The 18,551-nt window shown below is 42.3% G+C and overlaps 1 protein-coding gene across 6 annotated transcripts; it reads left to right on the top strand.

Moving 5' to 3' along the window:
* Window positions 1-658: 658 nt before the first annotated feature.
* On the top strand, window positions 659-18,389 carry LOC110497515 (uncharacterized). Of its 6 annotated transcripts, XM_090209226.1 has the most exons (13): window positions 681-1,214; window positions 3,675-3,770; window positions 5,410-5,497; window positions 5,644-5,995; window positions 6,644-6,737; window positions 7,568-7,655; window positions 7,882-8,206; window positions 8,419-8,512; window positions 8,615-8,702; window positions 9,785-10,109; window positions 16,634-16,727; window positions 16,826-16,913; window positions 17,121-18,389. In XM_090209226.1, the coding sequence occupies exons 4-13, from the start codon at window positions 5,716-5,718 to the stop codon at window positions 17,727-17,729; spliced, it is 2,085 nt and encodes a 694-aa protein (XP_090065352.1). In that variant the 5' UTR covers window positions 681-1,214; window positions 3,675-3,770; window positions 5,410-5,497; window positions 5,644-5,715; the 3' UTR covers window positions 17,730-18,389. The 6 variants fall into 6 exon arrangements, with proteins under 6 accessions (XP_090065347.1, XP_090065359.1, XP_090065360.1 ...); XM_090209233.1 differs by lacking the exon at window positions 3,675-3,770 and having other exon boundaries at window positions 661-1,214; XM_090209229.1 differs by lacking the exon at window positions 5,410-5,497 and having other exon boundaries at window positions 685-1,214.
* The last annotated feature ends 162 nt before the right edge of the window (window positions 18,390-18,551 follow it).

Genomic DNA, 18,551 nt, shown 5'->3' with positions numbered 1-18,551 from the left:
ACCTGCCTGGTGTGTTCCATGTTCTTCATGATGCTCTCTGCGCTTTTAACGGACCTCTGAGACTATCACAGTGCAGATGCATTTATACGGAGACTTGATTACACACAGGTGGATTGTATTTATCAGCATTAGTCATTTAGGTCAACATTGGATCATTCAGAGATCCTCCTCACTGAACTTCTGGAGAGTTTGCTCCAGGGGCTGAATAATTTTGCACGCCCAATTTTTCAGTTTTTGATTTGTTAAAAAAGTTTGAAATATCCAATAAATGTCGTTCCACTTCATGATTGTGTCCCACTTGTTGTTGATTCTTCACAAAAAAATACAGTTTTATATCTTTATGTTTGAAGCCTGAAATGTGGCAAAAGGTCGCAAAGTTCAAGGGGGCCGAATACTTTCGCAAGGCACTGTACATATTCTTATTCCATCTCTTTACTTAGATCTGTGTATTAGGTAGTTGTTGTGGAATTGTTGGATTACTTGTTAGATATTTCGGCACTGTAGTAATTAAAAGCACAAGCATCTGCTAACCATGTATGTGACCAATACAATTTGATTACTCCACTTTTGTTTTGAGCCGACATCACTTTCGGGCAGAACGGGGCAGCCGGCTCATGCCCGGGAGACAGCCCGCTTCCAAAACGAATGCAATTATCTTCCACGCGTTGCAAAATACGCCTGCCCGGGCGAGATTAATAGAATCCCCTCACTAGCCAGCTTGTTAAATAGAAGAAAAACTGCATAACATCTCGTTAAATGTTGTACATTATTGTGCAACCTGTTCCATTTGGTACCAACTCGAAATATTCCTAACACATGGACAAATTTACTGCGAGATGAAAGGAAGAAATTGTTTTGATTGTTATTCCGTTAGTGGGTTGGGTTATCTGAGCTAGCTGCTTGCTACCAAAACGTTAGCGGCCACTGTTGCCTGCCTAGGCTACGAAAACGTTAGCTCCTAGCCAAACAACGAATCGAGCGCTGGCAAATCCAAAGTTCTTTGTTTAAACAAACTGCACCTTGAAGAGAAATATTATCAAACTCAACGAGATTCTGGCTGCAGGATAGGTACAACTACCTACTCAGCTATTCTTATAGTAAGCTCACTGGATGAAAAGCTTGGGCACGCTTCCTTCCTGTAAGTGTTCACTTCTCCATTCTTTAGCTGGCGCAAATGGTGGACCCACTTCCCGTCACGAATAGCTCTTATAAAAGTGAGTAGCTAACGTTATTAGCTAATTTCCCTTGTCTAATTTAGTTAGCTGGCAGAAGGTCAATTGTAACATGTTCAATTGCAGGTTGTTTTACTAGTAAAGTAATTTATTATGTGGATTGTTTTTATCAGCTGTGCCTCCATCGAGATCTCTAGCTTGTTATAGACAAGGAGATTTCAATACATTGTGTTTTGTTTACGGTATCTGAAAAGGACATCAAGAGGTTAATAGAACTCTGTTCCTCCAATGATGTTATTTTCACAGGACAAATAAATGCTGCCAAGGTTGCCTGGAAGTATTTATTTATTTATTTATTTATTTCACCTTTATTTAACCAGGTAGGCCAGTTGAGAACAAGTTCTCATTTACAACTGCGACCTGGCCAAGATAAAGCAAAGCAGTGTGACACAAACAACAACACAGAGTTACACATGGAATAAAGAAACGTACAGTCAATAACACAATATAAAAATATATATACAGTGTGTGCAAATGAGGTAAGGCAATAAATAGGCCATAGTGGCGAAATAATTACAATTTAGCAATTAAACACTGGAGTGATATATGTGCAGAAGATGAATGTGCAAGTAGAGATACTGGGGTGCAAAGGAGCAAAATAATAATATGGGGATGAGGTAGTTGAGTGTAGAGGTCGACAGATTATGATTTTTCAACTCAACTCGATACCGATTATTGGAGGACCAAAAAAAGCAGATACTTTTTTAATATACATATTTGTAATAATGACAATTACAACAATACTGAATGAACAATGAACACTTTTATTTTAACTTAATATAATACATCAATAAAATCTATTTAGTCTCAAATAAATAATGAAACCTTTTCAATTTGGTTTAAATAATGCAACAACAAAGTGTTAGAGAAGAAAGTAAAAGTGCAATATGTGCCATGTAAAAAAGCTAACGTTTTTAAGTTCCTTGCTCAGAACATGAGAACATATGAAAGCTGGTGGTTCCGTTCAACATGAGTCTTTAATATTCCCAGGTAAGAAGTTTTCGGATGTAGTTATTATAGGACTATTTCTCTCTATACCATTTGTATTTCATGTACCTTTGACTATTGGATGTTCTAATAGGTACTTTAGTATTGCCAGCCTAATCTCGGGAGTTGATTGGCTTGAAGTCATAAAAGTCATAAAAGAGCTGCTGGCAAACGCAGTAAAGTGCTGTTTGAATGAATGCTTACGAGCCTGCTGCTGCCTACCATCGCTCAGTCAGACTGCTCTATCAAATCATAGACTTAATAATATAATAACACACAGAAATACGAGCCTTAGGCCATTAATATAGTCAAATCCGGAAACGATCATTTCGAAAACAGAACGTTTATTCTTTCAGTGAAATACGGAACCGTTCCGTATTTTATCTAACGGGTGGCATCCATAAGTCTAAATATTGCTGTTTCATTGCACAACCTTCAATGTTATGTCATAAAATTCTGGCAAATTAGTTTGCAACTAGCCAGGCGACCCAAACTGTTGCATATACCCTGACTCTGCGTGCAATGAAATGCAAGAGAAGTGACACAATATCCCAAGTTTAATATTGCCTACTAACATGAATTTCTTTTAACTAAATATGCAGGTTTAAAAATATATACTTCTGTGTATTGATTTTAAGAAAGGCGTTGATGTTTATGGTTAGGTACATTTGTGCAACGATTGTGCTTTTTTCGCAAATGCGCTTTTGTTAAATCATCCCGCGTTTGGCGAAGTTGGCTATCTTTGTTAGGAAGAAATGGTCTTCACACAGTTCGCAACGAGCCAGGCGGCCCAAACTGCTGCATATACCCTGACTCTGTTGCACAGAACGCAAGAGAAGTGACACATTTTCCCTAGTTAAAAGACATTAATGTTAGCATGCAATATTAACTAAATATGCAGGTTTAAAAAATATATACTTGTGTATTGATTTTAAGAGAGGCGTTGATGTTTATGGTTAGGTACACATTGGTGCAACGACAGGGCTTTTTTTCACGAATGCGCTTGTTAAATCACCCATTTGGCGAAGTAGGCTGTGATTCAATGAGGGCAAGCTAGATAACTACACACATGGTTGATGATATTACTAGTTTAACTAATGATTATGTTAAGATTGACAGTTTTTTATAAGATACATTTATTGCTAGCTAGCTTCTTACCTTGGCTCCTTGCTGCATTCACATTACCGGTAGTCCGCCTGCCACGCAGTCTCCTCGTGGAGTGCAATGTAATCGGCCATGATTGGTGTCCAAAAATACCGATTACCGATTGTTATGAAAATTTGAAATCGGCCCTAATTAATCGGCCGACCTCTAGTTGAGTGGGCTATTTACAGATGGGCTATGTACAGGCGCAATGATCTGTGAGCTGCTCTGAAAGCTGACGCTTAAAGTTAGTGAGGGAGATATGAGTCGCCAGCTTCAGTGATTTTTTGTTGTTGTTGCAATTCGTTCCAGTCATTGGCAGCAGAGAACTGGAAGGAAAGCCAGTCAAAGGAGGACTTGGCTTTGGGGGTGATCAGTGAAATAGACCTGCTGGAGCGCGTGCTACAGGTGGGTGCTGCTATGGTGACCAGTGAGCTGAGATAAGGCGGGGCTTTACCTAGCAAAGACTTACAGATGACCTGGAGCCAGTGGGTTTGGCGACGAATATGAAGATAGGGCCAGCTAACGAGAGCATACAGGTTGCAATGGTGGGTAGTATACGGGGCTTTGGTGACAAAACAGATGGCACTGTGACAGTGCCATCCACTGGCATCCAGTGGCATCCAATTTGCTGAGTAGAGTGTTGGAGGCTATTTTGTAAATGACATCGCCGAAGTCAAGGATCGGGAGGATAATCAGTTTTACGAGGGTATGTTTGGCGGCATGAGTGAAGAATGCTTTGTTGTGAAATAGGAAGCCGATTCTAGATTTAATTTTGGATTGGAGATGCTTAATGTGAGTCTGGAAGGAGAGTTTACAGTCTAACCAGACACCTAGGTAGTTGTCCACATATTCTAAGTCAGAACTGTCCAGAGTAGTGATGCTAGACGTGCGGGCATGTGCGGGCAGAGATCGGTTGAAGAGCATGCATTTAGTTTTACTTGCATTTAAGAGCAGTTGGAGGCCACGGAAGGAGAGTTGTATGGCATTGAAGCTCATCTGGAGGTTAGTTAACACAGTATCCAAAGAAGGGTCAGAAGTATACAGAATGGTGTTGTCTGCGTAGAGATGGATCAGATAATCACCAGCAGCAAGAGCGACATTGATGTATACAGAGGAAAGAGTCGGCCCGAGAATTGAACTCTGTGGCACCCCCATAGACTGCCAGAGGTCCGGACAACAGGCTTTCCAATTTGACACACTGAACTCTGTCTGAGAAGTAGTTGGTGAACCAGGCGAGGCAATCATTTGAGAAACCAAGTCTGTTGAGTCTGCCGATAAGAATGCGGTGATTGACAGAGTCCAAAGCCTTGGCCAGTTTGATGAATACGACTGCACAGTATTGTCTTTTGTCGATGGCGGTTTGATATCGTTTAGGAACTTTAGCGTGGCTGAGGTGCACCATTGACCAGCTCTGAAACCAGATTGCATAGCGGAGAAGGTACGGTGGGATTCGAAATGGTCTGTAATCTGTTTGTTAACTTGGCTTTCGAAGACCTTAGAAAGGCAGGATAGGATAGATATAGGTCTGTAGCAGTTTGGGTCTAGAGTGTCACCGCCTTTGAAGAGGGGAATGACCACGGCAGCTTTCCAATCTTTGGGGATCTCAGATGATACGAAAGAGAGGTTGAACAGACTGGTAATAGGGGTTGCAACAATTGCGGTGGATAATTTTAGAAAGAGAGCTTCTGGATTGTCTAGCCCAGCTGATTTTGTAGGGGTCCAGATTTTGCTGCTCTTTCAGAACATCAGCTATCTGGATTTGGGTGAAGGAGATGGTGGAGGCTTGGGCAAGTTGCTGTGGGGGTGCAGAGCTGTTGACTGGGGTAGGGGTAGCCAGGTGGAAAGCATGGCTAGCCGTAGAAAAATGCTTATTGAAATTCTCAATTATAGTGGATTTATCGGTGGTGACATTGTTTCCTAGCCTCAGTGCAGTGGGCAGCTGGGAGGAGGGGCTCTTATTCTCCAAATATGTCAGGGTTGGTGTATGAAATTGTATACACCAGTATACCACAACCAGGTTTATATCTATCTTTTAACGGTGCAGTGCAATTCTAAGGGGTTTGGGTCTTGATGGAAAGCTGACAGCTGACCAGATTGCCAAAAAGTTGGAAAATCTGAAGACCAAATACAAGGTAAAGTGGGCTTGTGTTCTTAGAAGACTGAGATTTCGGACTTCTAAAATAAGTGTTTACTGATATTGTCAATATTTACTGATCATGAAGTCAAAACAAAAAAGCCTCATCCCAGCCATAGTCACACTTTTGTATTTGTCTTTTAGGACTTTAAATACATTTTTCTTGGCAAGGACACTGTTGCTACCAGCATAGCCTCCTGGCCCTGGTTCCAATTTATGGGCAAGGCCATGGAAGGACGCCTCTTCAACAGCGCCCAAGTTTTGGCAGTGGCATCTTTGGCTGGTGAGGCTCCAGGTTCTTCCTCACCATTAACCAACGAGAGAGGACAGGGGGGTGACGGTGCTGACATTTTGGAGTTCTTGATCAAAACTGAGATGGAGGACAGTGTGGGGACAGAGAACTTGGAGGACAATGCAACTGTTAACACTGATGCAACTCAGACTGAGGGCCCTACTACTATGGGCTGGCGAAGAATTTCAGAATGCTCGTATAAAAGTAAGTGAGTTGGGGATACTCTGATTCTGTTGACCTTTCAAATTATTTCTTCAACCTTAATTTGACCAGGAGGTCTGTTTAGTCCAGGGCTCTCCAACACTGTTCCTGAAGAGCTACCATCCTGTAGGTTTTCAGTCCAAACCCAGTTGTAACTAACCTGATTCAGTTCAATTAATTATTAGAATCAGGTGCTGTAGATTAGGATGGATTGGAGCAAAAACCTACAGGACAGTAGCTCTCCAGGAAAGGGTTGGAGAACCCTGGTCTAGACTCTGGTCTTTAAGGTTCCCTAGTGGCGCAGCGGTCTATGGCACTGCATCTCAGTGCTTGAGGCATCACTACACACACCCTGGTTCAAATCCAGGCTGTAACACAACCGGCCGTGATTAGGAATCCCATATGGCGGCACACAATTGGCCCAGCATCGTCCGGGTTTGGCCGATGTGTGCCGTCATTGTAAATAAGAATTTGTTCTTAACCGACTTGCCTAGTTAAATAAAGGTTCAAATTCAAGAATAAGAATTTAATTGTAGTTATTGGTTGTTAGCAAGCTTGCTGCAAAAAATGGTGTGTTATTTGATACATGGTAATGTATGCTCAATCTGATGTACCTGATTCATATTACTGACATTGGTTCCTGCTTATCAGTGACAGAGCAGGAGACGGAGAGAATGATAAAGCTGCGTGCCGTGAATGAGGCTCTCTTCACAGGCAGAAAACATACTGCCAAGCCTGCCTGGAGGTGAGTATGTTTGGAAAGGACATATACAGACCATGTTTTGTCCCAGCACATCCTGTGATTATCTGTCCCAAATCCACCTCCAGCTCCTTTGCACTTATGTATGTCTAAAAGGACTGGATAGGTGTAAACAATATGGTGATAAGTCTTTCTAGCTCGACTTGGAGCTATTACCATATTGCTTATACCTATTTGATCATTTCAGATTTCGTTAACTGCTCTAAATGAGAATTAGTTTGCAAATTGTTGTCTTCTGCATTTTTGTTTGTCTCTGACAGGAGATTGCTGAGTGGAGGACGGGCTCATAATAAGGGCTGGAATGGAGTAAATGGAATGGTATCAAACACATGGAAAACCATGTGTTTGATGAGTTCGATTACCATTCCATTGATTTCGTTCCAGCCATTACTATGAGCCCGTCCTCCCCAATTAAGGTGCCACCAACCTTCTGTGTTTGAGTTTATTTTATTTTTACAGGGACAGTGCACATTAATCAACGTTTCAGTAAAAGTGACGGTTTTAGCCGGCCGGCTAATTTTCAACCGCAGTCCCTGGGCAGGTTATTAAAAACAATTACAATATAGACAATAGCAACATAGGACAAGCAAGACATAGCATACAGACAGAGCAACATAGAACAAAAAGCAGCAAGACAAAATTAATAAAAGCAACAAAGTGTTTCCACACCTCACAAACAACAGACAAAATGGAAAGCGGCAACACACAGCTAGGGACCATGTTCACAAATCTGATTGACCTTTAGCCATGTCTTCAAGCATTTTGTGAAAGTGTGATATGTGGTGCAGTTATGTTGTCTCCATGTTTTCCTGCAGAGCTATTTTGAATGAGTTGGGCCTTCAGGGAAAGCTGACTACTGACCAGCTTGCCAAAAAGTGGGATAACCTCAAGAGGCGATATAAGGTAATGTGACAGTGACGGCAGTACTCAACCAGCGTATTTGTGCGTTTCATTTTCATTCTTGAATTTTTTTGTGTAGTGTATAAGAAACATTCCCAAAGTTTCTTGAAGTTATTCTTAATCCACAATGTATCGCTCTCTCATCACCTCCTGCACACATCTCTTCTCAATTCCACTCCACACTGCTTTGTCCACTGAACCCAGACACTTTATTCCTCTTTTGGTGCAGGAGTTGAAATGTCCAGCCCGCAGCATGGAGAGCAACCCAAATTCCTGGCCCTGGTTCTACCGCATGAATGATGCCATGGAGGGACGATTCGCCGGCTGCGCCCCCATCCTGACGCCAGTAGTAGAGGAGGGTGATGAGGAGTTTGAGCCCTCTCCACTACCAAGGAAGAGGGCTCGTCGGATGCCAGGGAAGGGGGGGATGTCTGAGTTCTTGACAGAGTCTGAGATGGATGAGCTGGTGGAAACGGAGGAGAGGAATGGAGCAGCCGTCTTCCAAGGGGCCACCATAGGGGAGTATCACACGGCCACAGAATTCTCATATAAGCGTAAGTGATGATGTTTTGCCTTTCAAAGGGACTATTTGCTCAAAATATACATCAATATGATTTTCCACTTTCTTGGAATGGTATTGGTCGACCCAGACAGTTTATAAAGTGCATGTTTGAGTTATTGGCAATAAGCTAACTAGCAACAAGTTACTTCGATAACAATTATTTGTGAATAATAACGCTAGTTGTTATATTTGCTTGATTTACAGTGACTGAGGAGGACACCAAGAGATTGATAGAGCTGCGTGCTTCCAATGAGGCTCTTTTCACAGGGAAGAGAAATACAGCCAAGCCTGCCTGGAGGTGAGTTAGCTTGTGTTGGAAGAAACTATTTGGCTAAATAAAAATGTGATATTTCCAGTCAATGTACTCAGTTTATTTTATACTTCCATTATTTCTCTGTAGGGCTATAGTAAAAGAGATGGGCCTCGCAGGAAAGTTGTCTGCTGACCAGGTTGCCAAAAAGTGGGACAACCTGAAGACAAAATTCAAGGTATTGTAACTAGTGTGTGTCCATGTATATTTTGTCCATGATTTCTCACCCTGTTTCAGGGGCTGTGTGTGTAGTTGCTTGCACATGTACACTGACTGTACAAAACATTAGTAACACTTTTCCTAATATTGAGTTTCACCCCTTTTGGCCTCAGAACGGCCCCAATTCATAAGGGCATGGACTCTACAAGGTGTCAAGTGTTCCACAGGGATGCTGACCCATGTTGACTCCAGTGCTTCCCACAGTTGTGTCAAGTTGTCTGGATGTCCTTTGGGTGGTAGACCATTCTTTTTATATATATTTATTTCTTTACTCCATTTTTCTCCCCAATTTTGTGGTATCCAATTGGTAGTTAGTCTTGTCTCATCGCTGCAACTCCCGTACGGACTCTGGAGAGGCGAAGGTCAAAAGCCGTGCGTCCTCCGAAACACAACCCAACCAAGCCGCACTGCTTCTTGACACAATGCCCATTAACCCGGAAGCCAGCCGCACCAATGTGTCGGAGGAAACACCGCTGACACAGTCACCTGGTGACTGTGTCAGCGTGCACAGCGTCACAGGACATCCCTGCCGGCCAAACCCTCCCCTAACCCAGACAATGCTGGGCCAATTGTGCTCCGCCCCATGGGCCTCACGGTCGCGGCCAGCTTCGACAGGTGCTGGACCATTCTTGATCCATACGGGAAACTGTTGAGCGTGAAAAACCCGGTGGCGTTGCAGATCTTGACACACTCAAACCAGTGTGCCTGACACCTACTACCATACCCCGTTCAAAGGCACTTTTGTCTTGCGCATTCACCCTTTGAATGGCACACGTACATGATCCATATCTCAAAGTTTAAAAACAATTATTTAACCTGTCTCCTCCCCTTCTTCTACACTGTTTGAAGTGAATTTAACAGGTGACATCAATAAGGGATCATAGCTTTCACCTGGATTCCCCTTGTCAGTCTCATGGAAAGAGGTGTCCCTAATGTTTTGTACAGTCAGTGTATATGTACATGGATGCTCATATGTGGGGACCAGAAGATGGATAGGTCACACTAAGTGATATCTCCTAATAAGTTTATATCTTCTCTTAGGACTTGAAGTATCCGCCGCGTGGCATGGAGAACCAGAGCACCCCTGCCTCCTGGCCTTGGTTCCAACTCATGAATGATGCCTTCGAGGGCCGACTGGCCGCGAGAGCCCCCAAAATAACTCCCATATGGATGAACGAGGAAGACTACTTGTTTGTATCCTCACCGATGCCTACAGAGAGAGACCCGTGTCCCATGCCAGAAAGGAGTGAGATTTCTGATCTGGAAGAGGGAATGAGACCAGAGGGGACAGAGGTGGATGGAACGGTTACGTTCTTAGACGCCAGTGGAGAAGAGTGCCCCACACCTGTGGAATTCTCCTATAAAAGTCAGTGTCATTCCTTCATTCTTCATGTCTCCGAATGTTCTTTTCAAGGAGGATAAAATATACTTTTAGAAGTCAAATTTCATGAGTAAAAATGGATTAATGTGTTCAGGTCTATATGGACTAGGGCTGTCCCCGACTAAAATAAATCTTGGTCGAACGAGAGTAGTCTTTTCTTTTGAGCAATCGATTGGTCGAAATTTAAAAACATGTACTTTTCCATATATAGACACACCCTATGTGTTTTAATAAAATCAACTATATGTACTGAGCTTGTCTGATGCTTTAAGCTCGCTGTTTTATTAAATAATTAAGTCACACAAATGACTCAAGGGAGCCAGAGATCAAGATAGCCTAACCAGAAGGGGAAAAAATAACTGTTCCGTACCCTCCTCCTCCTGCTGCTGCTCGCCTTCAAAGATTCTGCCTTGCCGTTACACTCCTGAAGTTGCCGGTAATAGGCTACACCAGGGGTCGGCAACCTTTTTCCATTTGGAGTGACAATTTATCTTACCATTTCTATTGATCTGTGTGCCAGTTATGATTTTCATTTGCACATTTTTGTGGAACAGTTTGATTTAATGTATTGTCTTTTATATCTCAAAATCATTGTAATGTGGTTCATCTAAATTCTATCTAACAAACAAATAAAAACATGGTAGCCTGAAGGTAGAAAATATCCTGATAAATATACTATAAATCACATTGGCTACGCATGTCTGTCTGCAATGAACTTGAAACATGTATCAACTGTGTCCGGCCCAAAGCCCATTGCTAGCAAATTTTCAACATTGGATAGAAAATACTGGGCCCTCAGTTTCCCACCCTAGTGAGCTTAGGACAGACACAGCTGTAGACTATTTGTGCAAGGGATAATAAGTAATACATTATTTTGAAGTTTACACTGGATCCGAGCATTACATTTTTCCCTTTCAGGCCGAGTGGTTATCAAAAGGGAGAGACCTGGAAATATTTGTCAAATACATTGAGGAACTATTGTCATTCTCAATGGAATCTAAAAAGAGACTTTGTTTACTTGCTGTTTGAGTTTAAGACATTTTTAATTTGAGAAGCTCCACAGCTCAATAGTGGTAGTGAGTTAAGACAATCAGAAATACTATCCAACAGCCCCAAATAGGCACATTTATAAGTCAAGTAGCCTAGGCCTACTTCTATATGCGTAATCAGGTGCACATCCTTACTCAACATTGACAGGAGCTCTCCAAACAAAAGACAATGGAAAAAAAATGTACAATTTGTAAATGTTAAGAAATAAACCAAAACTTTTTCTCACAAGTGTAGCATAGGTTGTGAGCTCTGCAAACAACATTTCCACTCCGACCATGAGAGAGCTTCACGACTGTAATAATAATATTGAATGCATTAACAGAAATTACCGTAACCAAACAAATATTGTAGATTAGAAATTATGTGAATTAAAGTAAATGTAGGTTACTACTGGTGATTACAGTGGGGCAAAAAAGTATTTAGTCAGCCACCAATTGTGCAAGTTCTCCCACTTAAAAAGTTGAGAGGCCTGTAATTGTCATCATAGGTACAATTCAACTATGACAGACAAAACGAGAGAAAAAATCCAGAAAATCACATTGTAGGATTTTTTATGAATTTATTTGCAAATTATGGTGGAAAATAAGTATTTGGTCACCTACAAACAAGCAAGATTTCTGGCTCTCACAGACCTGTAACTTCTTCTTTAAGAGGCTCATCTGTCCTCCACTCGTTACCTGTATTAATGGCACCTTTTTGAACTTGTTATCAGTATAAAAGACACCTGTCCACAACCTCAAACAGTCACACTCCAAACTCCACTATGGCCAAGACCAAAGAGCTGTCAAAGGACACCAGAAACAAAATTGTAGACCTTCACCAGGCTGTGAAGACTGAATCTGCAATAGGTAAGCAGCTTGGTTTGAGTAAATCAACTGTGGGAGCAATTATTAGGAAATGGAAGACATACAAGACCACTGATAATCTCCCTCGATCTGGGGCTCCACGCAAGATCTCACCCCGTGGGATCAAAATGATCACAAGAACGGTGAGCAAAATTCCCCAAATTCCCAGACCCACACGGGGGGACCTAGTGAAGAGCTGAGACCATAGTAACAAAGCCTACCATCAGTAACACACTACGCCGCCAGGGACTCAAATCCTGCAGTGCCAGACGTGTCCCCCTGCTTAGGCCAGTACATGTCCAGGCCCGTCTGAAGTTTGCTAGAGAGCATTTGGATGATCCAGAAGAAGATTGGGAGAATGTCATATGGTCAGATGAAACCAAAATATAACTTTTTGGGAAACACTCAACTTGTCGTGTTTGGAGGACAAAGAATGCTGAGTTGCATCCAAAGAACACCATACCTACTGTGAAGCATGGGGGTGGAAACATCATGCTTTGGGGCTGTTTTTCTGCAAAGGGACCAGGACGACTGATCCATGTAAAGGAAAGAATGAATGGGGCTGGGTCTTTCAGCATGACACTGATCCCAAACACACCGCCCGGACAACGAAGGAGTGGCTTCGTAAGAAGCATTTCAAGGTCCTGGAGTGGCCTAGCCAGTCTCCAGATCTCAACCCCATAGAAAATCTTTGGAGGGAGTTGAAAGTCCGTGTTGCCCAGCAACAGCCCCAAAACATCACTGCTCTAGAGGAGATCTGCATGGAGGAATGGGCCAAAATACCAGTGTGAAAACCTTGTGAATATTTACAGAAAACGTTTGACCTCTGTCATTGCCAAGAAAGGGTATATAACAAAGTATTGAGATAAACTTCTGTTATTGACCAAATACTTATTTTCTACCATAATTTGCAAATTCATTAAAAGTCCTACAATGTGATTTTCTGGATTTTTTTTTTCTTATTTTGTCTGTCATAGTTGAAGTGTACCTATGATGAAAATTACAGGCCTCTCTCATCTTTTTAAGTGAGGGAACTTGCACAATTGGTGGCTGACTAAATACTTTTTTGCCCCACTGTATATGTAATGGGGAATTGATAGACACTAACAATCAAAAGGGCAAACAATTCACACAAGGAAGTTATGAAACAATAAATGTGCATGAAATGGCGGGAAAGACGTGCTTTGTGCATCTTAGCCACACTCCCCTTTTCCTTGGATAGTGGCATCCCCGCGGCTTCCTCAATGGATTTAGTCCACTGAGACCGGCGAGAATCAGACATGTCAAGTGTGCCATGAAAAAATCTATATATTTGCGACTGCTCAACAAAAAAATTCCCGGCCGACCAAGAGCCTATCGACCAGACAATCAACCAGTTGACTAAATGCGGTCAGCCTTAATATGAACCATATACAGTGCCTTCAGAAAGTATTACTCCTTGACTTATTCCACATTTTGTAGTTACATTCTGAATTCAATATTGATTCATATTTTGTTTATCACCCACCTGCACACACTACCCTATAATGAAGAGTGAAAATATGTTTAGAAACTTTTGCAAAAGTATTAAAAATAAGATACAGATCTAATTTACATAAGAATTCACACCCCTGAATACTTTGTAGAAGCACCTTTGGCTGAGATTACAGCATGAATTGTCTTGTACAGTGCATTCGGAAAGTATTCAGACCCCTCTACTTTTTCCAAATAATGAAAACCGGTTTAGACATTTTTGCAAATGTATTAAAAAACATATATATTTTTTTAACATACCTTATTTACATAAGTATTCAGACCTTTTGCTATTAGACTCAATTGAGCTCAGGTGCATCCTGTTTCCGTTGATCATCCTTGAGAAGTTTCAACAACTTGATTGGAGTCCACCTGTGGTAAATTCAATTGATTGGACACACCTGTCTATATAAGGTCCCACAGTTGACAGTGCATTTCAGCAAAAACCAAGCCATGAGGTCAAAGGAATTGGCTGTAGAGCTCCGAGACAGGATTGTGCTGAGGCACAGATCTGGGGAAGGGTACCAAAAGAATGGCTGCAGCTGTGAAGGTCCCGAAGAACACATTCTTAAATGGAAGAATTTTGGAACCACCAAGACACTTCCTAGAGCTGGCTGCCTGGCCAAACTGAGCAATTGGGGGAGAAGGGCCTTGGTCAGGGAGGTGACCAAGAACCCGATGGTCACTCTGACAGAGCTCCAGAGTTCCTCTGTGGAGATGGGAGAACCTTCCAGAAGGACAACCATCTCTGCAGCACTCAACCAATCAGGCCTTTATGATAAAGTGTCCAGAGAATCCACTCCTTAGTAAAAGGCACATGACAGCCCACTTGGAGTTTGCCAAAAGGCACCTAAAGACTCTCAGACCATGAGAAACAAGATTCTCTGTTCTGATGAAACCAATATTGAACTCTTTGGCCTGAATGCCAAGTGTCACGTCTGAAGGAAACCTGGCACCATCCCTATGGTGAAGCATGGTGGTGGCAGCATCATGCTGTGGGGATGTTTTTCAGCGGCAGGGACTGGGATACTATTCAGGATCGAGGAAAAGATGAACAGAGCAAAGTACAGAGAGATCCTTGATGAAAACCTGCTTCAAGTCACTCAGGACCTCAGACTGGGTGAACATACACCTTCCAACAGTACAACAACCCTAAGCACACAGCCAAAACAACGCAGGAGTGGCTTCAGGACAAGTCTCTGAATGTCCTTGAGTGGCCCAGCCAGAGCCCGGACTTGAACCTGATCTCTGGAGAGACCTGAAAATAGCTGTGCTCCGACGCTCCCCCATCCAACCTGACAAAGCTTGAGAGGATCTGCAGAGAAGAATGGGAGAAATTCCCCAAATACAGGTGTGCCAAGCTTGTAGTGTCTTACCCAAGAAGACTCAAGGCTGTAATCACTGCCAAAGGTGCTTCAACAAAGTGCTGAGTAAAAGGTCTGATATTTCAATTTTTTATATTTAAAACATTTGCAGATATTTCTAAAAACCTGTTTTTGCTTTTTTATTGTGGGGTATTGTGTGTAGATTGAGGGGGGACACAATGTAATACATTTGAGTAAGGCTGTAACCTAACAAAATGTGGAAAAAGTCAAGGTGTCTGTATACTTTTCCGAATGCACAGTTTACTTGTATTTGGTATTTTATTAGGATCCCCATTAACTGTTGCAAAACCAGCAGCTACTCTTCCTGGGGTCCACACAAAACATGAAACATATTGACATAACACAGAACATCAATAGACAAGAACAGCTCAAAGACAGAACTACATACCTTTTTTTTTTTTATACGTAGCCTACATATCAATGCATACACACAAACTATCCAGGTCAAATATCTGCATTTGAGGATTATCTCAAGCTTTCTCACCCACCAAGTTGGGTGGGGAGTGTGGGAGAACAGCAATCTAAGTCTTTCCAAAGATTTTCAATTGGATTCAAGTCTGAACTTTGGCTGGGCCACTCAAGCGCTTTCACATTTCTGTTCTGAAGCCATTCCAGGGTTGCTTTGGCTGTATGCTTGGGGTCATTGTCCTGTTAGACTGAGGCAAAGATTTCCATTCCAAGGTCATTTGCACTCTGAAGCAGGTTCTCGTCAAGGATTTGCCTGTATTTGGCTCCATTCATTGTTCCCTCTATCCTTACCAGTCTCCTAGTCCCTGCCGCTGAAAAGCATCCCCATAGCATGATACTGCCACCATGCGTCATGATTTGGATGGTGTTCAGACCGGTGACCAGCTGTGCCTGGTTTTCTCCAGACATAGTGCTTTGCATTCAGGCCAAATGGTTACATTGTCTCATCAGATCATATAATATTTTGCCTTATGCGCCGAGTCTTTTACATGCCTTTATGCAATCTTCAGGTTGCCATGTGGCTTTTTCTCAGGAGTGGCTTCCTTCTGGTACACTCTTCCATAAAGTCCAGATTGGTGAAGTGTTATAGAGATTGTTGTCCTTCTGGCCAGTTCTCCCATCTTAGCCAAGGAACTCTGTAGTTCTGTCAGAGTGGTCATTAGGGTCTTGGTCATCTCCCTGACCAAGGTCTTTCTTGCCTGGTTGCTCAGTTTGGTTAAATGGCCAGCTCTCGGCAGAGTAGATCCAAATGTGTTCAATTTCCCAATGATGGAGACCACTGTGCTGTTGGAATCTTTCAACACTCTAGAAATAGTTTTACACCCTTCCCCAGATATATGCCTCCCCACCACTCTATTTCAGAGCTCTACAGCCAGTTCCTTGGACTTCATGGTATAGTTTCTGCTCTGACATGCACTGTCAACAATGGGACCTTATATAGACAGGTGTTTTCTTTCTAATTTATCTCCAAACAATTAAATTGGCCACAGGTGGACTCCAATCAATTTGTAGCGACGTCTCAAAGATGATAAAAGGAAATTGGATCCATCTGAGCTCAATCTGGAGTAAAAGGGTGTGAATACTTATTTAAATGAGATTTCTGTATTTCATGATGTGTGAGAAAAAAAATAAACAAAACAACAATGTGGACTAAGTCAAGGGGTATGACTACTTTATGAAGGCACTGTAGGCAACAATCAAGAAAAACATTGGCAAACGAATAGTAACTTTAATTTTGTTTTGATGACAGTGACAGAGCAGGATACGAGGAGGCTGATTAAGTTGCGTGCGGCCAATGAGGTTCTCTTCACTGGGAGGCGAAATGCTGCCAAGGCTGCATGGAAGTGAGTAGGATTTAGTATGAAAATAAATGTCAATGATGAAGCACTAAAGTCAGATATGCATAATCAACACTGATCACATTGGTTATTTTTGTGTGCAGGGCCATTTTAAAAGAGTTGGTTCTCCTGGGAAAGGTGTCAACTTACCAGGTGGCCAAGAAGTGGGACAACTTAAAAAGAAGATATAAGGTAAACAAACTGTCAAGTGTTTCTGGCAAATTTCTGCAACATGAAATAATCAAAGTTTAAATGGATCAAAATCAGAATGTTTATATTGAAGGACCAATCCTTAATAATGTCCATGCATTGCTAAAACACTTTCACCCAGCTGAAGTCTGCTCTGTTGTTTGTATTCTACACTGTGGTAACACTTGTCCCCTCTTGTTCCCTGAACAGGACCTGAAGTACCCTCCTGTGGGCATGGAGAGCATAGCAGACAACGCTGCTTCCTGGCCATGGTTCTACCTCATGAATGAGGCCATGGAGGGCCGCCTCGCCGCCAGCGGACCTGTCTTGACCCCTATAACGGAGGGTGATGACCCCGAGCCTTCCCCTTCACAGTCGTCTCGAAATAGAGGATGCCCGTTGCTGGAAAAGGGTGACATCACACTGGAGTACCAACAAGAGATTTATGTGCACCCCACCATCGAGGAGTGCCACCGGGCCACAGCGGAGTGTGAGAGTGCACTGAGAGAGGAGAGGTTGGGTAGGGGGCCAGCAGGGGGCACTGCTGCTCAGAAGTCAGTGACACTGGAGAGAGGGTGGGAGATGGTGGAGAGGGAGAGGGCAGCGATAGAGGGGGATAGAGCGGCGGTAGACAGAGAGCGGCAGTGGCTGGAGAGCGAGAGAGCCAACTTGGCAAGAGACAGGATGCTGTTGGAACAGGACATGGCGGCACTTGGTAGAGAGAGAGAGGCCTTTGAGAGCCAGAGGGCAGCAGTGATGATGCACAGTGCTACAGGGGTGCACACTGGACACGTCAACCACTGTGGGATGGGGATGTAGACCTATGGTATTAACTGCCTTGGAAGCCAAGGACTGTTCAAGAGCCTTCAAGTTAATTAGAGGAGTCTTTTCAGCATGTTTTCACCTTATTGGCTCGAGATTAATAAATGTTTTACACTCACAAGAGAACACGCTGTCTTTGATTTGTGATTGATACATTCAAAACATCTAAACGTAATGGTTTATTAAACTAACCAGTGACAGAGACTTCAATCTGTAACATTGTGGACTTGTTTTAAATGGCATTTGAGAATTTCTCTTTCTTTTGACAGAACAGGCTAATGATGTCATGTAACCCTTAAAGTGTTTGTGGTGTGACTCATTATCTCAATGGCCTCATCCTGTCTTTTCAGTCTCGGTTGCAATTATATTGTAATATAAGACAAAATTAGCACTATAAGTGAGAGAACTGAATTTGTTATGGAAGTGTTAACTTTTTATGTACTGACTACTTTTCTCTAATGTGAAAGCTGTTTCCATTTTCAAACAATGAATATGCTATAAATTACTGCCAAAAAAGTATGGAAGTGAAATATTGTTTGAGAAATCAAATCACAGTATGACCAAAGCTCAAGTGAGAAATGTGGTAATATATTTTTTGAGGAAATAGTACCCGCTCAACAATTGTGTATAGCCTACAATAAAAAGGCTCATACTCTGCTCATGATTTTCTTGTTATCGGATCTATACAAATGTAGAGGACTAGTGGCTAAAATCAATGGATGGTTAGGTTTGAATGTAACAGCTATTTTATTTAACCTTGATATAACTCAACATAGTAATGCATGGAATTAAATATGTTTGTGTCCAGATGCCCTTTGT

Source organism: Oncorhynchus mykiss, chromosome 2, assembly GCF_057628025.1.
Source record: "Oncorhynchus mykiss isolate SJ-2025 chromosome 2, ASM5762802v1, whole genome shotgun sequence".
Classification (NCBI taxonomy): Eukaryota; Metazoa; Chordata; class Actinopteri; order Salmoniformes; family Salmonidae; genus Oncorhynchus; species Oncorhynchus mykiss.
Note: the sequence above shows the minus strand (reverse complement) of the source record. Positions and strands in the feature narration are given on the sequence as shown.

Bases quoted from the DNA above. Each gene is read 5' to 3' on its own strand.
- LOC110497515 (XM_090209221.1), top strand. From the start codon at position 5,716: ATGGGCAAGGCCATGGAAGGACGCCTCTTCAACAGCGCCCAAGTTTTG. The intron at 5,996-6,643 runs GTAAGTGAGTTG...CCTGCTTATCAG, and splicing joins TTCAGAATGCTCGTATAAAA to TGACAGAGCAGGAGACGGAG. The intron at 8,513-8,614 runs GTGAGTTAGCTT...ATTTCTCTGTAG, and splicing joins ACAGCCAAGCCTGCCTGGAG to GGCTATAGTAAAAGAGATGG.